Raw genomic sequence first — 17,639 nt, forward strand, 5'->3', positions numbered from 1 at the left:
TCCTTCATTAGATTGATTCCTAGATATTTCATTTTTTAGATGCTATTGTGAAAGGAATTTTGCTCTGATTTCTCTCCCAATGAGTCTGTTTCTTGTGTACAAGAAGGCTATTGATGTTTAAGTGTTGACCTTGTATCCAGCTACTCTCTACTGAATCTCTCATTTAAATCTAGAAGCCTTTGGCATAATTTTTTGTGCATCCCCATCCCTTTTTAACTGTTGTTTTCAAGGCAAGATCTGACCCAATTGTTACATCACATAGGGTGTGCTAGAACTGATCTTCCCAACTCAGCCTTCTAGAGTGCAGAGATTACAAGCCTGCACCACCACACCCCTCTTAAAGGGGAATTTTAAGTCACTTATCTTGCTTGTAATTTGACAAGTAATAAATGAGAGTGATCATTTGGTGGAGGGTGTGAAATGAATAAAAGAAAGATCTGGATTGAAGGCCAACTTCAAGCACAGAAAGATTTTCTACAAGATTTCATTAATACTACTGAAGAAGACAGTCTTAAACCTGCATTACATACTGAACGTTGAGGGCAAAACATTACAGTTTTACTTGCTTCTAATAATTTTTGTCTGATTTGATAGTCCGGGCCCCATAGCATTTTATTTTCTCAGAAAGCCTGTATTTAGATTATACACAGATAGAAGTAGAAGATTTGAAGTCAACATAATCAAAGCAATAACTTCTCTTCAGTAAAAATTTGACATATGCCAGGCAATTTACCATCTTCTTACTTTGCACACTTTACGTGGTCCTAGAAGATATGAATTACCAAAGAAAATTGACACCCTGGCCAGAGTGTTTGCCATCATATCCTCTTTCACACAACTGGTTCACCAGCACTGGGGCTAGACCTCTTTATTGAGTTCATCTAGAATTGCCTCTTTCACTTGGAATTACACCTTAATGACTCTCAGGAAGTAAAAGGAAACTTGCTGTGTGTGTTTCCAATGAACTTAAAGCTGAATTAAAGACAGAAAGGTGAAATAAGATTCAAACACAACTTTTAAGTCTGTCTGTGGGGTTCATTCAGCCAGATGTATGGGTCAGGGGGATGGACAGCGCTGCAGTAGGTCCCAACCTCCTGTGAGCCACCACAGCACTGGTGAAATGTTAAAGAAAAGATGGAATGAGACTTATAGTGAAGAAGCTGAGTCTTGGGTCCTGGTCAGTGCTGCTGATGGTGGCAAAGACGAAGGCACCCAAGCACGTCCAGTATTTATTGAATACAGTCATTAGAAGGAATGGAGAGCTTTGCAGACATTTAGTGAATTACTGCCTTGTGGGTTGCTTGCTAATTGCACCTGGTCTCCGTACTGGTTTCTCCTATCCTAGCATGATATGCAGTGCCCACTCCCTGACAGCTCTGCCTGGTACCATGTCAGGTGTTTGGCAGTAATTCACAAAATGACTTCAAAGTTCCCTATTCCTTTTCACAGTTGTATTGTACTAGCCTACCTCTGCTAGCTGACATGGCTGTTTGAGTCACACGGGGCTTTGGTCTGCTTCCTGATGTAAAACAGTATAGCTGAATTAGGGAAAGCGAGAGACACAAGGCACTCATAGCTCACAGATGCTAGGCGGCGATGTCTCCCACAGCTAGAGTACTGCTTCCCCTTCTCCCAAGATTTCTCGAGAACTGCCTGTGTCCCTGTTCTGATACTTTGCCCACACCTTGTATCACGGCACATTTCTCTTGGTTGTCTACCACGTGCCCTGTTATTCATACTAGAATCTGACTTGTGGGCCTTCAGCACACCCTCCTGTGCAGGTTGTATGCTGTTCTCCTGGGGAGAAACAGTGCAGAATCTTCTGTCCTCTCCCTTTCATGGCCCACTCCCACTCCTTGTCAGTCTCGCTCTTCATACGGGTATTCCTCTGATGAAAATCATGGTCCAGTTAGAAGATAAATGTACAGTGAAATTGAGGCATGGGCTCACTGTCAGAAAATAGTTTTCCAGAAATCTAGTGAGTATAGTCTCTTTCGCTGTATCACTGGGAGTTCTGATGGTGAAGTTGGAGAGAGAGTATGGAAGTCACAGTGATATTTGCAGTGGAACTTGCATAAGGTGATATCCTAGCAACTGGTTACTGATCCCACAGATCTCTGATCGAGCTTACCCGAGCAATCGAATCCAATAGATAAACGGAGTATTCTATACATGTCACCTCCAAGGAGTTTCCAAAAAGGAGGATGTCTCCTAAGATTGGTTTCCTAAAATCTCGTGGGGTGAGTGTAATGGGCCAAGGCCATAGAGAGACAGCACTTATTTCTTTCAAAGAAAAATGCAATAGGTTCTCCTCATTGCGGTTTGGCAAACAATAAGCTAAGGGCAGTTACTTTGGCAGGGGTGTTAAGAATGACAAAATGTGAGTGGAAGAACCTGTTACCACTTAGGAAGCCTCCATCCGTGGAAACGTGGTACGGCAGAGAACACAGAACTCCCTGGGTAACAACTCTCATGTGTATGTTTTCGTGAATTTCCCAGAGTTCTTGAGGTAAAGAAACCTGCTTTATTGGCAGGCATGGTATCTTTGTTCAGCAAAGACAGAAGTAATTTAACATATTTCCATTGTGTCTTTTCTGACTTATAACCCAGGGGGAAAATCCTGTTTTTCTTTTTCCCCTTCCCTATGGGTACAACAGTGTCGGGTGTGTTCCCTCATCCTGAAGATAGTAGAAATTTAGACTTTGACCATGAAGCAACAGGAAGTAGCAAATTGTCACTCCCTTAAGATTTTAGAAATTATCATATAGCTCTGTGCAGAAAGGTATTGTCATATTTGTATTGAAAATGTATCCCAAGGCCCGCTGATGGGATTGCGGGGATTGCTCTGGCCCAAAGTCATTGGGGCCAGCTGACCGTGGACTGAAATCTCTGAAACCATGAACCAAAAGACATCTTTCCTCCTCCAAGTTTACTTTCTCAAGAATTTGGTCATAGTGACAAAAACCTTCCTAATACATGTGTGATTGGATGTGAAATATCATAAGAATGCAAAATATCAACAAAGCATGGCGATGCATGCCTGTAATCCTAGGAATCACATAGGCTGAGGCAAGAGAATCTAAATTCACCCCAGGGCTGCATAACAACTTAGTTAAACCAAGTCTGAAAATAATAAAGATAAAAAATTAGGGTCGGGGATTTAGCTTAGTGGTTTGGTGGCCTGCCTTGCAAGCACAAGGACCCGAGTTCAATCCCTGGTACAAAAAAAAAAAAAAATTAGAAATAAGGTAGCTCTCTGTAACAGTCTGGGATCATTACCCAACACAAACATGGGTAGGGTGATTTTAGTGCTTAGGCCCACTGTATAGGATCATTTAAAAAATTCAAAATCAGACCAAATGTGAAGATAATGCCCAAAATAGAAGAACACAGCATGATAGGATGTTTAAAAAAGTTTGAAAATTTTCAAAGAATTTGCCTTTGGAAACTGAGCCTTGAACTGAAAGGGGTATTATAAAACATTCTACAAGTTAGTCTGTTGGAGACCTACTCTGTAAAGTGCAAGGGAGGCCGCAAGTACTCCTCTGTATCCAGTCCTTTTCTCCTTCTTGGGCTTAGGAAGAGATAAAAGTGTTCTTTTACTTATAAATAACCACATGACTAGGCCTTGCCATTTACACAGGACTCAAATAATAGCTCTCATTTCAGGCCGTATGTTTTATGTGCACTTTCTCACCTCCTGCCTGTCCTTTTCTCTCCTTCAACAGCAAATGTGTTTTGAAGTAGAACTGCGAGCAGAAAGCAGCGCAGACTCTTCATTATCCATCAGCACAGATGCCAATGCACATGTGTGATATTTAGTGTCCTCAGGCGGGCCGGTGCTTCCAGGCAATCTACATCAGAAGTAGAAGTTGTATCACTCATAGGTAAGTCTAAATTGTGAAAGCATGCAAATATCCCAAAAAACAAGCTAATGTGTCAGATGCATTAAAATTGAGATGGGAAGACTGTGGAAAACATGCAAATACTTAATTTTGTCCATTAGAGAATATTACACATGTACAATATATATGTTGACTTTCATGATTTACCTTTTTTCGTTCAGCATAATGACCTGGAGATGAACTCAAATTGTTGCCTGTACCATTTTTATATTGTTTTCTCTTATGGCTTGGTATGTCTTATGCAAAACAGACTTTTCCTGTTTCTTCTTAGTGGTATTAGGGAACAAACCCAGTGATACTCTACCAGTGAGTTGCTACCCGGCCCCTGTTATTTAACTTTTCATGTGCACACAGGGTCTCCCCAAGGTACCTGTCTAGGCTTGAACTTGCCATCCTCTTACGTCATCGTACAGTGTACCTGGGATTACAGATATGCACCATAAGCTTCTGACTAATGGTCTTTCATCCATTCAAATAGATATGGAGCATTTGGTTTTCTCCCTTGATTTGGTCTTTACCCAAAAAGCTGCTATGAACATGCACATGCAGTTTTTGTGTGTGTGCCTGCAAGACCGGCATCTTGCTACTTGTCCTGGGTGTGATCTTCATGAAGGCAAGCGTGCCACTGAAGAGGAGGTCTGGGAAGCCCTGAATCCCACAGAGTTGTATGCTGGGCAGGAGCACGTTCTTTATGGGGAGCCCAGGGAGGTCAAAGACTTTGTGAAGCAGAATTCCATACCTGGAGTACCAGCAGGTGGTCAACAGTGATCCTGTGCAATATGCGCTCCTGTGGGACCCAGAGCCCATGGGGAAACCAGTAGGATGAAAGTCCAGGAGTTTTTGGCCGAGGGTCACAGGACTGACCCGAGTGCTTTCTCAGCTTGGCATGCAGAGGCTGTGATATAGGAAGCACAGAGAGTGCCAGCCGGAACTTCATTCACAGCTGCTTCCAGTTCAGGGCCACTCTAAGTTCCAATACCCGGGGTAGCAGTTTCTACCATCAGAGTGAGAATGTTCACTTATTATTCCAAGAGGGTATTTATTTAGTATGTTCCAATACAATGCCAGTTTTCAAAGACTGTATGTCCTGTGCTCAATCTAAAGAGAAATCAGAATATACCATCCATGCATTTTTTTTACCTGTAATTTGGCTGTGTATGTTTTTGGAAGGTTGTATTATTCTAATATTTTTCATTTAATAGAGGTTTAATACTCTCTGTCAATGCTTGATGTTATTAAGGTTGTTTTCCACCAAATTTGGAAACTGAAGTTTTGTTAATATTTGTATACCTGATGGCATCTATATCAGTAGTGATGGGGCAATTAGAGGGAGAATTATGGACTTGTTTAAAATTATTTTGCATCCTCAGGGAGGTTGGCCTTTGAATAACCCTTTTGTACCCCAGAATGGCTGCATACAAGCACGCCATACCTTCCTTGTCTGAGGACTCGTGTCTGCTTTGTTTGGAGATCCTAACTGAGCACGTAACTCTCCCTTGTAACCACACAATGTGAGCCGTGCTTCAAGATTACCTTGGAGAAGGCAAATTTATGCTGTCCCTTCTGCCTCCTTCTGATCACTTCATGGGCTCAGTGCAACTGAATACATCCCCTCTGCAATGTGGAAATGTGGGAGACAATTCAAAGGCACTATCCCAGTGCATGCTGCTCTTGCTGGCAAGGATTTCCACTTGTTGAATACATGTGTGAGAGGGGGCCTACCTGTCTTATTCTTGATCTTAGAGAAAAATCTTCAACTGTTTCCACTGACTATCGTACAAGTGTGGGTCAGCTTTCCAAGACACAGTACCCAACATCCACAACTTAAAGGAGGAGAGGTCTGATTTGGCTCATGGTTTCAGAGGTTTGAGCCCAGGGTCTACTGTCTCTTGGGTGGAAACATCATGGCAGAAGGGTGTGGGAGAACAGAGCTGCTCGCTTCAGAGCACCAGTGAGAGATTTACCCTCCAAAGATCTGCTCCCAGGGACCCACTGCCAACCGGGCCTCCTTCCAACAGCCCATGGAGCTGTGAACATCGGCAGATTAATCTGTGGATGACATGGTGTCCCTGAGATCCAGTCACCGATCCAGGAGCCTCTTCATCCAGTGAAGAGGACAATCTAACACCATGACTGTGACGCTAGCAGTGGGTTTATCATATGCAGCTTTTCTTGTGTCCAGGTATATTCCTTCTATACATATGTGGTGAGAGTTTTCTCTAATCATGAACACAGTGTTGAAGTTTTTAAAATATTCTGCATGTATTGAGACAACCTCTTCGTGTCGTTTATTCTGTTGGTGTGCTGTTTCACATTTATGCATTGATCTCTTTGTAAATATTGAGCCATACTGCGTACGTGAGAAAAATCCATCTTGGTCATTGTGCTGGTTTCCACATGTATAATTTCATTTTGGTGAGGAGCCTCAAACTCAGGGCATCACACTTGTTAGGCAAACACTCTGTCGCTGAGCTACATCTCTATTGCTTGATCGGTACGAATGATCCTTTGTTTGGCTGAGAGCAATCTGCTCTCATCTCAGGATGTTGTCGGGAATTTTTGCTTCCATATTCCTCAGGGATATTGTCTGATAAGTCTCTTTGTTGGGCTGGCACAGAATAATGCTGAAGTAGGAAATGAGACTGGAAATGTTCTCTTCAGGTTTCTGGAAGAGTTTTATAATAAGAGACATGAGTTCTTTGGTAGAAATCCACAGTGAAACCATCAGATCCTAGACTTTTATGGATGGGAAACTTAAGTTACTGGTTAATCCTCCCTATTCATTACTCACATATTCGGTTTTCCAGTTTCTTCTTCATCTTGGGAGATGTTTTATGTTAAGAACTGAGTCATGTCTTCTAGGTACCCCATTTGTTGGTGTGTTCTTCATAGTAGTGTCCTCTGATCCTTTGGATTTCTGCGGTATTCATTGTGTTACTTCCTCTTTCATTTCTAATGTTGAGTCTGCTTTCTTCCTTTTCTAGTTTTTCTAAAGGTTTTGGATTATGTTTGTCTTTTCAAAAATGGCAAGTGACGTATTTCCCTAATATTTAACATTTATATTGTAAATAATTTGAAAGAAAAGTACAACTTGTAAGACAAACAAAAAAGATAGAAGCAAAACCAGAGGTGTTTTCTTTTGCAGCGGGCTGTTTTTTTGAGACGGGGTCTTACTATGCAGTTGAGACTGACCTGGAACTCACTATGTAGCCAAGGCTGGTCTTGAACTTGCAGTGATCCTCCTGCCTCAGCCTCCCAAGTGCTGGGATTACAGGTGTGCACCAGCAGCCCTGGCCCCAGAGATGTTTTCTTGCCTGTCTTAAGCTGGCCCAGTCAAATGGATTTAGACCCCCTATGGGAACCACCTGCAGGAACTTCCAGCCCCACCCTAAAAGCTAAGTTAGGGTGGGCCTCTGCAGTGGCCTTGTCTTCTCCCGTCCACTCCCCTCTGCTCACCCTCCCCCTTCTCCGCAATCTCTTCTTTCCTGTCCCCTTTTTCTTTTTCATACAGGCTCTTGCTCCTGGCCTTGATGTTAATACGGAGCTCAGATTGGCCCCAAACTCTCAGTCTTCCTGCCTCAGCCCCCCAAGTTCTGGGACTACATGCTACACTGGCGTTCTTAAACTTCCCTCATGATTTTTGTGTGCTGCTGCCATCCCAGCTCATTCCCTCTTCAGCATGTTTGTTTCACTCATTTCCAGTGAACATCCTCTCTCCCTCTGATCTCTCTGTTTGTAGTCTCTTCATGTAATACTTTAGGACTCCAGTAACAGGCCTTTGAATGCAATCATTCTGAGTGTCCTGCGGCTTTTGCACAGAGCAGCTTACGGCCTTCCAACTTCTGTCCCACAGGCTCTGCTGCACTCTCAGGTTCATGCTTGGCTCTGTGTTGTTTTCCATCTTTTCCCACAGCCTTGCCCACTTCAGCTTTTCTGCACACCCACTGACATCACCTTACTTACTTCTGGCACACACTGTCTTTCCCACGGCTCTCACTGATGAGGGAGGCACAGTTTCATTTGGAGGGTGTTCTATCACCCTGGCTGCAAAGGCCTTTCCAGTGTCCTGGGCCACAAGCAGAATCCTTTACTGCTTCAGTTACTTTTGAAATCTATCTCCCTAATACTATATAAGGTCTAAGACTAAAGCCCACAGTCTTCTATCACAGTATTCCCAGTTGTTCCACGAATCCAGTGACTGACTCCATTGTCAAAGTCAAAATAAAGTCTAGAAGATGCGCTTACTCCCTGCTCCATAGCTTCTTATTGTTGAAATCATCATTTAGAAATATACCAGGTGCTTTTTGTCATACATTGTAAATTATGAGACAACTTGGGAGTCATTCATGAGGGACATCTAGTGGGTAGAAATCAGAAGGCAGCTAAACATTGTACAGTACAAAGAACTTTACAGCCTGACATGTTGATGGAACAGAGACTGAAAAGGTCTGCACAGGCAAATAAAATGACACTGTCTGGGATGGGCACAGACAGCAGTGTTTTGGAGCTCCCCGGGTCATTACAGTGTACATCCGTGTAAGTCAGGGAAACAAGATATTCATTCTGCAACCTCTGTATGCGATACAGATTTTATCCCTATGAGTCACCTGCTCATACACTCTACCCATTTTTCTATTCAATTTTTTTCTTCGTAGTCACTGCATACCATTTTCCATGTGGGTGTTTGTGGGTGTGTGTGTCTTAAGAAGACCTTCCTTACCCAGATGTAGAGATGGTCTTATGTGTTTCCTTCTAAACGTATCATCAGGGAGGTTATTTTATTATGCATGGTTTAAGCTATGAGACTAAATGTATCATCTCCTCTGATTAATCAATTGGCCTGGTTATTCAGTAGTTCTATTCCTGGGCTGGTGGATTTAGTTTCACTACCTGCCTCGGAAATGCAAGGACCCAGTTTGATCTCTGGAACCCCACAAAAAAAGAAATTGAGGATCAAAAGTTCTATTCCTTTTCCACATCTCAGTGCAGCATGGGCCAAGCTGTCCCATGTTGGTAGGTCTATTTCCAGGAACTCTATTCCATTGTCCTCTTTGTGTACTTTTTTTGCAATGAAACAGCTTTTTTGGGATTTGATTGATAGGGAGAAAATTGCACATACTCAAAATATATAATTTGATAATTTCTTAAAAACTATCATTTTTTTCAGCTTTAATTGAGTTTATTGGTACATTTTAGGAATACAGTACAGTTACATTCATTGTTGGGATCTTGTACCTCTACATGACAAGTCTTGGTTCTGTTTTTTTCCCCTTGTCCCTGCCCTCCCTTCAGCCCCTCCTCCCCTCCCCATCTACAACCACTTTATTTCCATCTTTTCATTATCTCACATTTTTTTCTTTTCCCTTTTCACCCTTCCCCTACCCGTCCCACCTTCCCTACACCTTTAGCTCCTTTCTTCCCATTTTTCAATGTCAGTAATTAAAAACTATCTTAACCATTTTAAGTATGCAGTTCCATAGAGTTACACTGCTGTGTAACCAGTCTCCAGACACTTCTAATGTTGCAAAACTGAGACTATTATCCATTAAAAGTCCTCATCTCACTGCACCCAGCCCTGACAAGCACCATGAGACTTTGTGCTTTGATCATTCCAGGTACTTCACACAAGTGGAATCACACAATATATGTGTTTTTGTGACTGGTTTATTTCACTTAGCTTGATGTGCTTGAGGTTCAGCCTTGTGGCACGTGACAGGGTTTCTTTCCACTTTGAGGATGAAGAATACGTGACTTATTCATTTCTCATTGAACATCTGAAATTATGCTGCTATAGATGTGGAAGTGCATCCATCTCTTCCAGGCAATAGTACACAGTATCTGAATAACCATAGCTTTTCAGAAAGTCTGATATAATAAAAGTGCCCCCGTAACTTTCATGTAACAACCTGGCTTGTCCATCGGTGCTGTTTTATGCTTCTAAGTGAGGTGAGATGTGTGCATCCAGCTTCATGAGAAACTGAGGTGATTACAAATGTGAGTTCCCCATAACCCTGATTCCTTTTTCCCAAACACACAGTCGGAGTAAATAGCCCAGTTATATGGCTGCTATTAGTCATCATTGTATGAGCAGGAGTGCTGCATACCACCTCCAGCCAGCCCATAAAATCCCCCATGAAAAGACTCAAACCTCCTTGGGCTCCCAGACAGATGTATACAAGCACTGAGCCCTCACCACGTACCTGCCAAGGACTTGTGGCTGCGGGATTGAAGGAGCCTGAGTCACAGGAACCTCACTTTGGACACAAAAGGAGTCAGAAATAGCACTATGTTGTGGTGAGTCACAGCTGTTTTACTGTTTATCAGAGCAAATAATGGTCCCTAAATGAGCTGAAACTCTTGTGGGGTTTTGGTTGGAACTGGAGTAAATGGAGGGGAATCGCTTAAATGATAACCCAGGCCCATTTTAATGATATACATAGTCTATATCTCTATTTACTGTCTTTTAAGAATTTAAATAAATATAATTTCCTCTCCCTTAGAGTCATATTTTTAAAAAGTTTCTCTGGAGCTAGGGATCTACCTCAGTGGTGGAGTACTTGCCCAGCAAGTATGAGACCACAGGCTCAATTCCCAGAGCTGAAATAATAAGATTGTCACTGATGTATAGGAATAGATAGAGTTTTCTTTGTAATTACTGAAGTATAATTTATTATTTTTTCTTTTTATTGAGTTTATTGGTACATTCTAGGTATACAGTACAGTTACTTTAATTATTGGGATCTTGTACCTCTACATGACAGGTCTTGGTTCTCATTTTCTCCCCTTGTCCCTACCCTCCCTTCACCCCCTCCTCCTGAAGTATAATTTATAAATTATACAGTTTAACTAATTTAAGGTCCGTGGTTTGAAGGGTTTTAGTAAATTTTATTAATTGTGGGACCATGACCACACCCCAGCTACAGAACCTGTTTATCACCCCCCAAATTCCCCAGTGACTTCATGTGGTCACTCTACACTCACTCTCACTGGAATCACAGCACTGTTTTGTCTTTGTGGTGCTCCCTTTTCTAGAAAATTCTTTTTTTTTTTTTTTTTTGGTACCGGGGATTGAACTTGGGTCCTTGCGCTTGCAAGGCAGGCCACCAAATTGCTGAGCTAAATCCCTGGCCCTAGAAAATTCTTAAAAATAGAGTCATGGCTCTTTATTCTTCTCTTGGATTTTGTACATAATCATGTTGACATTGAAAAGTTATATTTTCTGTTCTCCTTTTGCAGTTCTTTCACTTTAATTTCTTTCTCTTTCTATTCAGAAGTTTCTCTGAAATTTCCACATATATATTAACTGAAAAGCTGAAATTATTGAATGACTCAGGTAGACTCCAGAGAGCTTTAGTATTTATCAGCCCTCTCCTATCTTCAGCTTTTATATACAACACATAAGATAGACATTTATAAATGCAATCAGGGCCGGTTTACCTTAGCGATGGGCTTATTTTAGTTCATCATTTTTTCTTGTTCCAGCTCCATTTTGGGTTCAATTATATTTCTTCCCAAATTGTCTCCTTTGGAAAATACTTCATCTGAAACTGTCTTCATTTTGTCCTTGTTCTTAAGCAATGGTTTAGTAAATACTGGACTCAGCATTTGGCCATTAAATTCATCTCTTTGATGACATTTCTGTTTTTGTTTTCCCTCACTTTGTTTGCTCTTGTTGGAAAGTCTGTAGTCCATACGTCTAATTGTACATCTTGTATCATTAATTTGTTGGATTTCTCCTCTGGTTTCCTCAAACAATTTCTCTTTGTACCTGAAAGGTGGTACATTTGCATATATGACTATGTATGAATCTTTTATTTAGCCTAAAGAAGACTTACTAGCCTTTCTCAGTTTGAGGATTCATGTCTTCCAGTAATTCTGGAAAAACTTAAACCTCACTTCCATGATTGCCTTCTCACAGGCTATTTTGATTTTAGTGAAATTCCATGAAATATTCAGTGGGCCTTCTCATTTTATCTTCCCCGCCTCTCAAAAACTCTACCATTTTTATCTATTGATTTTTCATAATCTGTTTCAGGGTTCATAATTCTGCTCTAAGTTTGTAATAAAAGTTTCCTGACTCTCTCAGTGCCTGCATCCGTCCAGCTATGTAACCATAACACAGCATTTGATACTTTGGAGATCACATTTTTCATTGACATTGTCACTATCAAATGTCCCCAGGAAGGGGAAGCAAATTCTTCTCCAACAGACCCCTGAGTTAAGGTAATGCATGAGACTGTGCAGTTTTATTAGGTTAGCAATTTCTTCAACGTCCTCCCAACACAACATTAACTTCAATGTCCTGGGTCACTGGCTACATCCAGATCAGTGGTTCTCAGCAGGGACACGGTCACCCCTCAGAGGACATTTGGGAATGGGGTTTTTGCAGTTTGCAGAGCTAATGTCACTATTAGCCTGTAGTGCGAAGTGGTTGCAGATGCTACTAATATTCTCAATGCACAGCCCAGCCTCCCTGTTCCCAAACAACTCATTCCGAAAGTCCACAGTGCCAAGGTTTGGAAAGCTGGATCTGACCTCCAAGCTCTGAGAACGGGTATTTTCTGTGTGCACACAGGAGCCTATTTCCGCACTTGGAGCCACCCTGCATTTGGTCCCGGTCACTGATGTGCTCTGGCACACACTGGCCAGTGCACTTCCCTGCCTGTGGATTCCGGCAGCACATGGACAGGAAGTGTTGGGTGGAAGACGTCCAGAAATGAAACCCTTCAAGGAAGAAATGGAGTGACAGAACAGAGGAGGCCAGGACCTTGAGACACATGCTGAGAAATCAAAGGCAAAGATTTTATTTGCAGTCGGGAGGCGGTTGCCTCAGGATCCCAGCCAGGTGGTAATTGCCCCAAGCACCCTGCTCGGCCTTCCCACACCCCCAGCTCTCAGTTCAGATCTTTCCTTCAGGCACATCTGCCTCTGCCCTCAACTTGGGCTTGGTGAAGCTCATGGCCACAAAGCACAGGATGCCACTGAGGAGGGACAGAGTGGCAGTGATGATCCCTAGCGGGAACACATAGGAGAAGTGTTTCTTGGTCACAGCCTCTTTGTCCACAGTAAACTCTAATGGGAAATCAAGGGTGCTTTGGCCAGAAATGTCCATGGCGTAGTTCTAGCCAGAGCCAGAGCCACACAGCCAGAGTTGAGGAAATTAAGGAGGCCCAAACTTCTGTAATAGAGTTGCAGGAGTTCTGGGTAGGTGGGCTTCATCCTGCTGACCAGGAAGGCCACTGTGCTGAGAAACAGGGCCACTGGCTGTATAAAATTCACCAACACCATTAAGATCTTTCGCATACTCAAGCCCAACTGCTTGGGTCCACCTCCTGTGGATGCTGGCCACTACTAGCGCATCAGCCGTTGTGCCAGAGTTGTTTCACCTGGCATAATACTGAGCATCCCAAAGGCCAGTGAAGGCCACGGGAGCAACCTGGCTGTCAAATTCCCACACGTGCCAGGATATGCTGCTCACAAGGATGATACCCAAGACCTAGGCCACAGAACTAGACAGAAAGACACCTGGGGCGCAGATGTGTTGCTTCACTCTGGGAAAACTGCAGAGGAGGTCGAAGAAGCAGGAAGTCAAGGCAGGAACACCAAGGAAGGGTGAAAAGATAGAACATAAGACATGGTTAGAGAATGGTAAATATTGACAAGTTGTTTCCCATGTATGAAATTTGTATTTCAATGTTCTGCATACATGCTACTGTACAAAATATTTTACGTAAGAATAAAAAGAATCATAGCAGCTGTGTGTGGCAGAACACTTTTAATCCCAGCACTGTGGAGGCTGAGGCAGGAGGGTCTAGACTTCGAGGCAAGCTTGGGCTACATCGTCATTCACAGCCGCTCTCGGGTACATACTGACACCTTGTGTCAAAGAAAGAAAAGAAAGTAAATATGAAAAAGGGAAAGAGATGAAGGAAGGAAGAAGGAATGGAGGGACAGAGGAGAGATAGAACACTGAGAAGAAAGTGCAAGGGAAGGGAGAGGAGTGGCTGAGGGGAGGAGAGGAAAGAAGGAGGAAAGAAACCTAGGACTCCACGACAGCTGTAGGAGAATGAGTTTGTGGGTGATTCTGGAAGACAGTGTGGCCGAACCTTTCAAGAGCAGAAACGTTCATATGTCTTATCTATCAACTCCAACCTTGAGAATTCATACTAAAATAAGAGTTTGTACAAACATGCAGCAGTGTTCATTTCAGTGTCATTTGCAATAGAGAAAATTGGAAATAACGAAAACGTTTATGAATAGAGGGATGTTCGAGTAAATTATGGCATCTTCAAAGTGGTAGTGGAATATTACACGGCCATTACCAGGAGTGGATTAATCCACATGAAATGTAGGAAAAAACAAAACAAAACAAACATCCAAAATGCATAAAATGTAAAACCCCCCAAAATAATAAAAAGGTATGGTGTAAGCATTTGTATTAAAGGAAAAATATATCTGCTTTTTTATACATATACAATTGGATATGAATACAATTGGATATTTATTAAAAGTTGAAAAGATGCACGCAAAAGGAGTAATTCAAGGCAATCAGTTTGGTGGAGAGGAGCTTTTCATCCTTATCTACATATATCTCCACAGTTTGTTTCTTTACTTGCTTTTTGGTTGGTTTGTCTTACAGTGGTGCGGATTGAAACAAGGGCCTCAGTCATGCTGGGGAGCACTCTGCCACTGAGATAAAAGCTCGGCCGACCTGTAATGCTTTGTAATGAAAGCACACATACTTTATGATGAAAGGTTGAGTGAACGTGACCTCGTGGGTCTATACATGAAGTGTCACACACCACGCCCACCTACGTTTTTAACCCACTGCTTGCTTAAAACTCTACCTTTTCCTACTGGCTTTTTTTGGGTGCAACTTAAAACAATCCTGATGTATTTTATTTATATGCAGCAAATAACCTTCTGTGAAGCAAAACATACCCTTCTCATTTAAACTCAGTTATCTGTCTCCCCTGTCAATTCAAAGGCACGGAAGAGTTGGGATAATAACGAATTTACAGCTGGAGGGCCACCCCTGGTGTTGATTCCCAGGAGGGTGGTGGCAATGTCTGCCCAAGCATGTGGACAATGTGGGCTCTGCCGATGCAAAACATTCTAGTGGCCTCCAAAGTCTGTCTCAGTCCCGTGTGGTCTGCTGTCTCCAACCAGGCCCCACTGAGCCCCAGGCTTCCATGGAATGTGCTTTCTCATTTAGGGAAGGCAGCTGTCTACTGTGAAAGTTGCCTTGTGAGACAGGGGTACAAGTCATGGTCAGCTTTGAGAACTCGCTGTCCAGAGCACTTCCTCACCACAGGAGGTCTGAGGAAACGGACCACAGGATCAGGCAGCTTGGATGGAGAGAGGGCATCAGAAGGAGAATGCTATATTCAGCAGGAAAATGAGCTAGTTTGGGTGGATCTGGTGCTGTCTGTGTCTGAAACCAGTGAGACAGGGGATGTGTTTTTCTGAAAGGCCAAGTAAGGAACTACGTGTGACTTATATAAATATTTACCCATGGGTGTAGAGGGTCATTTTCCACAGCAGAGTGATGGAATGATCGATATTTGCAGAAGTGGGAATCATTCTTTAGGAAGAGAAACACATCCAACCAATGTGAACAGTGATGAATCACCTACAAGAAAAGAAGTACTGTAGGTGAAATGTGAGGTAGTGAACGAGGCCTACAGAATCCTTGGCTACCATAAAATATTCACTACAGCTTTACCCCATGTTTTGTATACAGTCAGCGCCTTGTGTCACTGCTGTGTGGATATTAATACATTGAAAGCTCAGGGTCCAGTGACAGATGTCACATTATGCTCCCCATGTTGCTGCTGAGGAAATAGAGCACAGAGAGGTACAGGGCATACGCAAGGTCAGTAAGTGACATAGACATAAATGGCAGTGCAGGCTCCAGAGCCCTCACACACAGTGCTTCCTGCCTCTCTTGATACTGATGAGATTTGTTCACGCCAAGAGAACCAGCAAGGGCTGGAGTGTAGAGCACTTGCCCAGGATGTACAAGGCCGAGGTCCCATCTGTCGTGCCACAAAAGAAGAGCGTCAACAAGCAGATGACTCCCATTCAACCAGAATGCCTGCCTATGACCTTTTCTGTGCCCTCTAGAAATGAAGCCTGAGTGATAGAAGCTGATGGGAAAAGAGAGCCCTTGGTTCCTTGCCCCATCTTGTCTTGAATAGAAACCTCTTAAAGGAAAATTCTTTCATTCATACCTATGAAAAAAAGAAACAACTTCTTTCGTTATCCTTCTTTCCTGTCCTCCTCCCACCACCCCGTCCATTTTTTATACAGGTTTGCAGTACCTGAGGTTTCCATTCCTTGTGCAGACTCGGTTCGTGCACATAAAAGACCTCTTAATTCAGTTACCATCCCCTTTCCCTCCTCTCCCTCACCCTCCCTCCATCTCTTTTTTAAAAGTATTTTTATTGGTACATTTAAAATTCACAGTACAGTTACATTCATCACTGGGGTGTTGGACCTTTACGTGACAGCTCTTGGTTCTTCTCCCTCCATGCCTTGATCCCCTCTGCCTGGAGAAAGCTCTGGGATTTGCTAAGTGGCTCCTTGCCTCCTTCCTGAGAATGCTCACTTGCTTCCCTTCCTGCCCGCTTCTTTGCACGCCACCCATATCCCAGAGTGGGGTGAGTCCCCCCCCGTCACACCCCCTCCATCCTGTCTGCATCTCCCGTGAAACCTTTGATCTCAGCATGTGGGTTGCACTGTGGCCCCCGAAGAGACAGATCGGAGTCACAGCTCCAGACCTCTAGAATCAGACTGTGCTTAGAGACAGGGTCTTCACAGAGGTCATCATGCTTCAGGGAGGTGTCGAGGGGCTCCTGACCCCTCTGTTCCCACGACACCTTTTCTCCTTGTGGTCTCTCTATTTTTGTTTCTTGCCCTGCTTCATGGATCTGTCTCTCTGGCGCTTTTCCTGTTGATCTCTGTTGATTGTATGGTCTCCATTTCTCGCTATCAGCTGTGCCATCCACTCTGGCCGGACCCTCACGTTCTGAGAATGAGACGAGGCTTTGGCAGGTGGGTTCCCCGCCTACACTGGGCACTGCAGCTACCTGTGCCGGCCTGGAACAGGGCCGGCAGACAGCTGCCAGGTCTGCACTCTCTCCGTCTTGCCTGGCTCCCTAAGAGGCCTGGAGGTCCAGCCACGCTCTTCCTCTGGCCCCCAGGGCCTGGAACATGTGAGTCTGTGCGAGTGACTTTGCCCTCCACGCTGACCCTTTCCTTCCTGTCCCATCCCCGGCTCCTTACATTTATTTCCTCTAGGCCGATCCAACAGCTGTTACAAAACAACTGGGGGCTGGGTGGCTTCTCATTCCCAGCCCCGCCTTGTGCGGCAAGAGGCAGCAGGCTCACGATTGCCACTGAGCCCAGTGCTCTCTGCTCAAAGGCCAGCAGCCTGTGGCCTCTGCCCTGATCCTGTTTTTCAGGATCCAGAGACCCAGGTCCAGAGCCAGGACATGGTTTCAAGTGTTGGAACACAGTACTCACTGTTCACATTACTTACCAGGGTCACCAGGCCCAGCCCTCAGAGTTCCTAATGTCTGTCCCACACACCTCACCTGGCAGCCCCCACTGGCCTTGGGTTTTGGGGTGCTTAAGTCTTGGTTTCCAGGTTCTTTCTGTCTCAAACATAGACTCTTTTTTTTTTTTTTTTTTTTTTGTTCACGGGATTGAACGTCGGTCCTGCTTTTCTGG

The 17,639-nt window shown here is 43.6% G+C and overlaps 1 protein-coding gene across 1 annotated transcript in view; it reads right to left on the reverse strand.

The window, feature by feature from the left end:
• Window positions 1-12,740: 12,740 nt before the first annotated feature.
• LOC117287295 overlaps window positions 12,741-17,639 on the reverse strand; it is a 15,306-nt gene continuing 10,407 nt past the window's right edge. The window contains 4 exon segments of the mRNA XM_033767253.1: window positions 12,741-13,028; window positions 13,031-13,253; window positions 13,297-13,401; window positions 15,418-15,537. Coding sequence (XP_033623144.1) covers window positions 12,805-13,028; window positions 13,031-13,253; window positions 13,297-13,401; window positions 15,418-15,537 — 672 coding nt within the window. The 3' untranslated portion in view covers window positions 12,741-12,804.

This window comes from Fukomys damarensis, unplaced genomic scaffold, assembly GCF_012274545.1.
Source record: "Fukomys damarensis isolate Sample0158 unplaced genomic scaffold, DMR_v1.0_HiC HiC_scaffold_23, whole genome shotgun sequence".
NCBI classification, from domain to species: domain Eukaryota; kingdom Metazoa; phylum Chordata; class Mammalia; order Rodentia; family Bathyergidae; genus Fukomys; species Fukomys damarensis.